The 8460-nt window shown below is 35.2% G+C and overlaps 1 protein-coding gene across 4 annotated transcripts in view; it reads right to left on the bottom strand.

Annotated features, from left to right (window-relative positions):
• Positions 1 to 6664, bottom strand: part of LOC109225003 (kinesin-like protein KIN-4A) — a 12594-nt gene extending 5930 nt beyond the window's left edge. For 2 of the 4 annotated variants that reach the window (XM_019389591.1, XM_019389594.1), the window contains exons 1-12: positions 6231 to 6664; positions 5324 to 5470; positions 5068 to 5217; positions 4125 to 4378; positions 3372 to 3550; positions 3171 to 3295; positions 2385 to 2421; positions 1225 to 1316; positions 1029 to 1136; positions 783 to 896; positions 404 to 491; positions 120 to 247 (exon numbers count right to left, since the gene is read on the bottom strand). In XM_019389591.1, the coding sequence (XP_019245136.1) occupies positions 120 to 247; positions 404 to 491; positions 783 to 896; positions 1029 to 1136; positions 1225 to 1316; positions 2385 to 2421; positions 3171 to 3295; positions 3372 to 3550; positions 4125 to 4378; positions 5068 to 5217; positions 5324 to 5470; positions 6231 to 6353 (1545 nt within the window). In that variant the 5' untranslated portion in view covers positions 6354 to 6664. The remainder of the gene's footprint in view (positions 1 to 119; positions 248 to 403; positions 492 to 782; positions 897 to 1028; positions 1137 to 1224; positions 1317 to 2384; positions 2422 to 3170; positions 3296 to 3371; positions 3551 to 4124; positions 4379 to 5067; positions 5218 to 5323; positions 5471 to 6230) is intronic. The other 2 variants (XM_019389592.1, XM_019389593.1) reach the window with 2 other exon arrangements.

The following is an 8460-nucleotide window of genomic DNA, read 5'->3' as shown; positions in this document are numbered from 1 at the left end:
AAAAAAAAAAAAAAAAAAAGCATGCACAGGAACAGACAATTTTAAACGATAACAAATTGGTTTAATGTTAAGAACATCTACTTTGCTATCACAGCATTGCAATCAAGAATCTGCCTTACCTCTTTCTGCTCTAAGCGCCTATTTAACTCATTCAATTCTTTGTCCATTGTGTCCTGCAGGAGGGTATGTTCCCACTCCTTTGCTGCTTCTTCATCCATATCTCCTGAATCACCTGGCACTACAGAGACTGGCTCCAAATAAGAATACTGAACCACTTCAACATTTAGATTTTAAATTCTTAAGACAATGAAAATTGCTTTTCTTCCTGAAAACATCCCAGTTCAAACATAGTCATCGGAATATATACCTCGTAACCTAGTACAAAAAGTTGAGAGTGGCGTACCATTTTCATTCATTGGATAGTCAGATGACTCTATACTTTGCAAGCCCCTTTTGAGGCCTTCGCTTTTTACTGAAAAGACACCATTAGCCTGAAATAGAGATGAAGAATTTGTTAAGCAACTAAGTTGGATGAGAATTCCTCTTCTTTTTTTTTTTTTTGATAACCGAGAAAACCCCAGGGACCAGTGACTCATGGTTCGAAACTCGGTGGATAATGGGTCCGCCCCACTACCCTTCTTCGCTTAAATACCAGTTACCAGACTTTTTGTCTGTGGTAGCGTTCGAACCCGTGACGTGCACCTAGCCGCCTACTAAGCCACACATCACAAAGTTGCATTCCTACCAATGGCTTCTACAAGTGAGGGGATCTCAATGTATACCTTCACTTCAGTTCCACATTGCTCAGTGCCAGAGCCTCTTCTGCGGTACTCATGCAGTTCTCTGCTTAGCTCCTCATTACTAGCTTCAAGCCATGAAATCCTATCCTTGAGTACCTAGACATGAAATTTCAAATTGAGATCTCCATTGTCATTTAGTGAAGACTGAAGATGATCCAGAGCTTTATTTAATATTTAATTAAAAAGGTAGTCTGCTGACATCTACACCCGAGCACAACAAAAATTTACCTGAATCTCAGAGGAAGCACCTCCCCCACGGGCACAGAGTTCTGCCTGCAAATACTCTAGTTGTTGCCGCATCTTCAGCATCTCACTAGATACAGGATCTCGATTGATCTGGACATCATTTAAGGAAAACTACTTAAGATTCTTGATCCAGAAATGATAAGAAGATACATGAAATAAGGTTTGTCACTAGACTTACAACTGGCTTGTTCTGAATATTGCGAGCCCGATTTGCATATTTAAGAGTGTTCAAAGTTTCTTCAGCATTTATATCAGCAGGACTAATGCATGCTGGAAAATACATAAACCATAAGCAAGAATACAAAAGGAATCTGCTTGTCGCAGGACAAGGCATGGAAACATCTCAAAGGCTGGCAAGAAAGAAGGATAACAACTCTAATTAAATAAGATACAACTACTGATTGTTACTTTAGATAAGCTTTAGTTCATTCTTTCAAAGACGACTTTTATTTCCTTAGATTTTTTCTCCTTTTAACTGATAAGGTAAGATGTCTTCATAAAATTGTGTTATCATGAGCCAGATAAATACACCTCATGAGGTGTGCCAAACACACATGATTCCTTATCGTAACCATCCACATATCACCCACGCACAGCTAACAGGCTTGAAAGCAATACAACAACAACAACAACAAAAAGAACAACAACAACAACAACAACAACAATAACCTTGTAGAGCTGGGCTCTGGGGAGGGTAGTGTGTACGCAGACTTTACCCCTACTCTGGGGGTAGAGAGGTTGTTTCCGATAGACCCTCGGCTCAAGAAGATGAAAAGAACAATAGATGAATTGAAAGCAATGAGAGGGGAATTAAACAACCAATTTGGAAAGAAGTTAAACTGATGTCAAGGTCTGTGTTCAATATCATAATTTACCTAGAAGAATAAAGAAGAGGCTTTCACCTAAATCTAAAGAGAAACCAAGCTTGTTCAAGTCATTAGAAAATGCAAGCTTTGCAGTCTCCGAAGCAAAAGATCTCTGAAGAGCCACTTCATTATCCAGTGAACAGAAACAATTTAGTGTAATCAACTGCTGCTTAAATGCTAAAACTGTGACGTGCATTCATGATCAAAGAAATCAACTAGAGCGTTCATTTCGAGAGTGACAAACTACTTATTAGAAAATCTGTACACTTGTGCATTTGGCAGTGTAGCATGGTTTATTCTAGGTCCAGAAGAAAGTATATAGTTAATATCACTAAGTCACGGTCACAATGCTTTCTTTGGCAAGACTTAAGTGTAAAAAAGTTCAGCAAGACTGAGACACATAATAGGTTCTTCACTATGCTATTCACAAACCATTCAAACTAGAAAGAATAAGGGGTTAAACTGGAATTACCAATCATGACTGTCCGACTGTTACCACCAAGTGAATCCTGTCATTTGCCAAAACACTTCATTAGAAAAAATAAACAAATAACTAAATAAATAGACAAGAAAATCAACAAGGGAGAAACAAAAAGTCAAAAAAAAAATCAACCATAAAAGATGATGATATTACCAAATCCTAAAATAACAAGGCGCCCTAATATTGATTATTGCCAAACTCAGCCCACAATTTCGCAGCGTTCATTTTCCAATTTAATTCCTTTCCAACGAGATGACTTCTTCTTTTATGTGATAAATTCTCCAGTGAGAAAAACTTATAACTAAGGCCAGCTGACATTTTACTATTACAATAAAGAGTACCAAGGAGCAAGGATTCCGGGGAACCTTTCAATATTAGAAATCTGATTACATCACAGGAAAAGGATTGGACTTATTCAGATTGGATGTTGGAAAGATATTCAGGAAACTATTTATTATCAAGATTTCATCATAACTATCAACAAATTGGGAAGCAAGAGGTGCCCCTGATGTCAATGACCATTTTAAGAACAAACAGGTGCAAAGAGAACTCATTTGACCAAATGAGGCAAAAGCTGCTTTTGGATTACTTTGATCAAATGAGTTCTCTTCACACCCGTTCATTCAGAGCTCCAGCATATAGCACACAAATGAGGAGATGCTCAGACAGAAATATGAAATGTTTTTCCCAATTCTTAGATCTGGTTCTCCTTGTGTTTAATATTTTAGTGACTTGATGAAATATTGGAACAACCTAAAACATGGAACCAGGTCAAACCTGCAATAGCCGGGTGAGTTTACTGTCTCGATAAGGAACATGAACGCCGTCTTTCCGCTTTTTCTCATCCCCAAGTGCACTAATAACATTTCCAAGTGCAAGAAGGCCTTTATTAATGTGAACTCCTGTGGCGGACAAGTAGGTCAATAACCGCCATGAAAGAGACACTTTCAAAGACAGCAAGAATGTTAAAACAAGAACCTTCTTTGAAACGGAGACCATCTGATCCCGTTCGTTTTGCTCGCTCTGAACCAGCAAGATCTACCAAATGCAGCTTGGCACAAAGATATTCTTCAGTCATGCATTCATTGCTGTGGCCGTCATTAGAACTAGTCTTGCGCATCTGCTCCACTGTAATGGTGAATATGGCATGAGAGCGACTGAAAAAGTGAAAACAAAAAGGGGATAAATAAATATTTACAAATAATTTAACAGAAAGAATGCATCTTTCACGAGTCAATACTCGGTCCTTCAGAACACAAGCAACAAAAACTGGATTTAAGAACTCTCCCTATTAGTTTGCTTGTATTCTTTCATTTGTGTTAATAAATTCATGTGTCAAAGTCCTACGCGTTTAAATAATTTCTTTCTTAACAAAGGACCAAGTTCATTAGTAAATTATCCGAAAATTATAACTATGCTTCAGTCCCAAACAAGTTGGGGTCCGCTACATGAATCCTCACTACATGAATCCTCACTTCTTCATTTAAGCTCAACTCATATCGTCATTTATATGCACAAAAGTTCACCGACACTTCCACCCAACCCCCCAAAAAAAGAAAATTATAAAGAAAAAAATTAATGTCAGTTTTTTTCTTTTTAAATTTAGGAGTTTCATGTGAGAGTATATCATTTTTTTTTTTTTTTTTTTGAGATGGATGAGAGTATATCATGTTTCAGACCAAAATAAGCAAAGGAGGAGAGAGTACACTATACAATTAACTAGGTTCCAACCTTGATTGGTTATTCATGTTTGTACTGCCTGTGGCCCTGCTAAGAGATCCTTGCTCCAGGCAATCAGCCATTTCTTTGAGTGTTCTCACACTGCGTTCGGTGGATCCTGCCAATGTAATAACACCATTTGAAGATTCACGAATTTGTATTGGGGGTTTCCCAGGAATAGCAACTTTTCCATTGTGTCCATTTGTTGTATCTGATCTGTTAACAGAAATAGCATCCAGCAAATCTCGTACTTCTTCTTTGTGTATCTGGAAAAAGAATTATCTTAGTAAAAATGCTGCATAAGTACTGTCACAAAGTATGTGTAACATCACTCAAATAAAAAATATATCTGGTCTATACAAAGAACAAGATGATAGGGGAAAAAAGTTAGCATCTAGAAATGATGTGTGATCAGTCTATAGGTTCCAAGTAAAGAGAATTGAAAGCAGACTATTGTGTGATGCTGCATTGACAAGAAACTACATATTTGAACAATTAACACAAAATCCAATATCATCTAACTAAAAGAAGTCGGGAAAATGCATAATCCATGAGCAAAGTCGATCCTGTGCAGAGTTGCCAAATGCAGCATGAATTTGGACTTGATGTACACTTTGAGTCCATCATGGAAGTTTAACCCTACTATGGCTAAATCCTAATAGAAGCCTACGTACTCAATTAACAAAGTCCCTCAGCTCTCTTATCAATTAGTTCTTAAGTGATCTTAACTACACCAAAAGAAATAAGTGCATCAGTTTAGGGAACATAAGAGCTATCTACTAGAACATTGAGGATGCTTTGGTTTCAAAAGCAGTTTGCTCGGACAAATACTTGCCAGGAACTGAAATGCTTAAAGCATCAACAAACTGAAAAAGAATCACAGGAAATTTTTAAGGGCATGTGTAGGTTCAGTGAACTTAAAATAAAACAAAAGAAAAGAAATGAGTTACTAAACCTCGATAAAAGACACATGCAACTGGAATTCTGCCTGATGCTTCAAAGCCTCAACCTTGTTGAACAAAGAGTTCATAACTTGGGGAATTAGTCCAGTTTGGAAACCATCTTTGAAACCGGTGCCCATCGTGTATGTTTTCCCTGAACCTGTCTGCATTGTATTGAAATGTAAATTGAAAGAATATGGAAAAAAATGCCTGAATTTAACTATAGCTTCTATTACAGACCCACACTTCTAGAATACCAAAATGATTTACCTGGCCGTAAGCAAGAACGGTGGCATTATAACCTTGGAACAAACCATCAACAAGAGGAGCCACACACTCCTCATACATGGCAGCTGAGGGAGAAGCAGTGCTCCCGTAAACATGATCAAAAGTAAAGGAATGTGTTCCAATTTGCACCTGCAAGCCCAACCAATTATCAGAAGTGAAAGTCATTAGAAAGCAGCAGCATATTAAATTAATTAGGATAAAAGAAACTGAAAAGTGGTAATTATTAATTAACAATATGGAGAAAGAACTCAGTCCAATCTATGAAGTTTAAGCTTTTTACATAAACAAAAATAGTGGCATAAGGGAATTAGTTCACATGCATGATTCTTTTGGAAAGCCTTAATCTTTACCCAGGTGAGTTGTATTGCAGTTCCTATACAATAGAAAACTACAAAACTCAAGAAGAAAAGTCAATTGCAGATCCAAGTGAAACAAACAAAAAAAGTTTAAGGAAATAGGATTTTAGTCCATGTATGAAACCCTGATAGCACCAAAAAAAAATAAAAGTTCATTTTCCCCAATTTAGAGCCACACTTGAAACAATCAAACAAAAATTAAATCCTTAGAGTCAAGTCCTTTTCACCTTCCCTCTCCTCACCCCACCCAAAATGTATTAGAAGAAAGAAATCAAAGAAAATTGGATTAGCATTCTTCAATCAGGCAGATGGAATGTTAGATTCTTCGCCATTTTTCGTCACAAACTATCAGAGTAAAAACTCCGATTACACAAACACTAGGCTTAAACTAAAACATGCAGAATCCATAAGGTCCATAAAAAGCAATTAAGCTTAAATTTTTTAGAGCTTAAGTATCACAATAAGATCCAGATCTCCAAAAAATCTCCAATTCAGTCCAAAAATGCTGAATCTCAAGAATCACATTAGAGTACCTGAGGCTTGTTTGGGACGACAGAGACACAATCTTTACAACCCTGAAGTTTTTCATCTCCAATGAGTGGCCTAATATGAACTGCCACTTTAACACAACAATCCTCCCCATTAGCTGCTTCCATAACAAAATTCTCAAGAAAATAATACAGTCAAAAGAAATGGAAGTGGGAAAAACAGTTAGAAGAAGAGAAGATTGTTTTTTCACGGAATTGGAAAGGAAGTATTAAGAGACCAGAAAGTGATGCAACAACAACAGCTAATTGAGTCGGTGAGGAACAAAGAAAGCTAGTTATTCACACTTAGAAAAAAAAATGTAAGAAGATTGAGAAAAAGGGTAGTTGAGGGAATAGAGAAATGAAAATGGGTATAGGAGGAGTATTTCAGAAGATGGAGATTGTGACAGTGGTTGAGTGTGTGTGTGTTAGTAGTGTAACAACTATGACAACTACCACTTACACAACATCTTCTTTCTATTTCCTTTTTCTTTTATTTTTTCCCTTTTTGTTGTTTTTTTTTTATTTTTAGCTTAAGTATAGTAAGTACTCCATACCAATTACAAAAGTAATTATTACATAACATTTTGCCAAGTAATAACACACACTTATTATACACAGATAATAATCATTTGGGATTATGATTTATGATGGAAAGTATAAGATTCATTTGTCATTAAATAGAGTGCTTCCATGTTTAATGGTGCAAATACGAAATAATTAGTTTCGGATACCTGACACCAAATAGAAAATTAAAAAGAATATGTTACTATTATCAATGCAATCTAATTGATTATTACTCCAGTTTTAGGTTATAATTTGGTCTTGATATGGAGAGTTTCATCTTATTATAGGTCAAAACTCAATAGACAACGTAATCTGATAATATAATATTTTTCTATTATTGCATCACGATCACGTGACGTTATAATTTTCAAGTAAAACGATATGTATATTTTTAAGTAATACGATATTCATATATATATATATATATATATATATATATATATGTGTGTGTGTGTGAATTTTTAAATAATTTTTAATGATATAAATGAATTTTGTAAGAAAAATTGAACCTTTTACTAGTATTTTATTTTTCTCTTCTTTTATAGTTGTCTTGGTCTTCACTACAAATAATGCACAGAAGCCCAGACGGTTAGTCAGGAAGGAGTAATGGCTTCCAATGCTTGACATGTCAGAAGAGAAGACTTAAGAATCACTCTTTCCGAAAATGCCCTTGGCGGCTTTCGCGACTTTGCAACGGCTTCTTACTGATTTCCCGTCAAAAACAGTTGTCCCTTCCACTTTTGGTCGTTATCTATTTACACTTTTGCCCCTTTTATCTTTCTTCTATTTCCTCTTCATTTTTATTTTTTATTAAACTATTTCATGGCCAATATACAAGTATCTAAAAAGAAAGACAACGTTCTAATAGAATAGAATCCCAGAAGAAAATGGTAGAAAAGAAAGGTGCAACACAGCGCAAGGCCACGTGATTTGGAATCCTGTATACGATTACTAGGTAGATGTTGTTTTCATTTCCTTTGGCACGAGCATGCCAAGTGGGTTCGGCTTCTAATATTTTCTAATTTTCTTTTATTATATTTTTTACATGTATATATGTCTACCATAAAAATTCTTTTAGCCGAGTAGTTGTGGACCCACATAAGTTCAAGGACTATAAGTTAAATATTATTCGTTAAAAAACTTATACTCTATAAGTTTGTTGAATATTAGTAGTAATACTTTTTATACACATATATTAGAACTTAAATACTCTTAATTAAATTATCGGTCACTGATCACGAGATCTTCAATATCTAGTTAGTATTCCTACTTCCTATTAGGACTAGTATAAGAGCCAAGAAAACAGTATTCAACTATATTCATGTGAGGTCTAGAAATAAAGTTCAAATTAGTGCTCTATGTAATCTATGAAATGTGGAAAAAAATAAAGCTTTGTGAAATAAACACTATGCCGTAATAGTTTAAAGGATATAATAGAACTTTATATGTACCAATAGTCTAATGAAATTTTACGTCCTTATTTTACTTTAACTAGTTACATCTGATTATTTGTTTTATTTCTAACTTATCAATTTAGGCTAATTACTATAACTATAGATAGATACCTATTCAAGTACTTCTTAATGAATGGTCTAAAAAGTTATATCGTCAACCTACGAACATTTAAGTCATAGCAGTTTAAATGCAAATTGTTCGTTAAACTACAAGC

Source organism: Nicotiana attenuata, chromosome 4, assembly GCF_001879085.1.
Source record: "Nicotiana attenuata strain UT chromosome 4, NIATTr2, whole genome shotgun sequence".
Taxonomy (NCBI): domain Eukaryota; kingdom Viridiplantae; phylum Streptophyta; class Magnoliopsida; order Solanales; family Solanaceae; genus Nicotiana; species Nicotiana attenuata.
The sequence above is the reverse complement of the archived record's forward strand: the minus strand, read 5'-3'. Positions and strand labels throughout refer to the sequence as shown.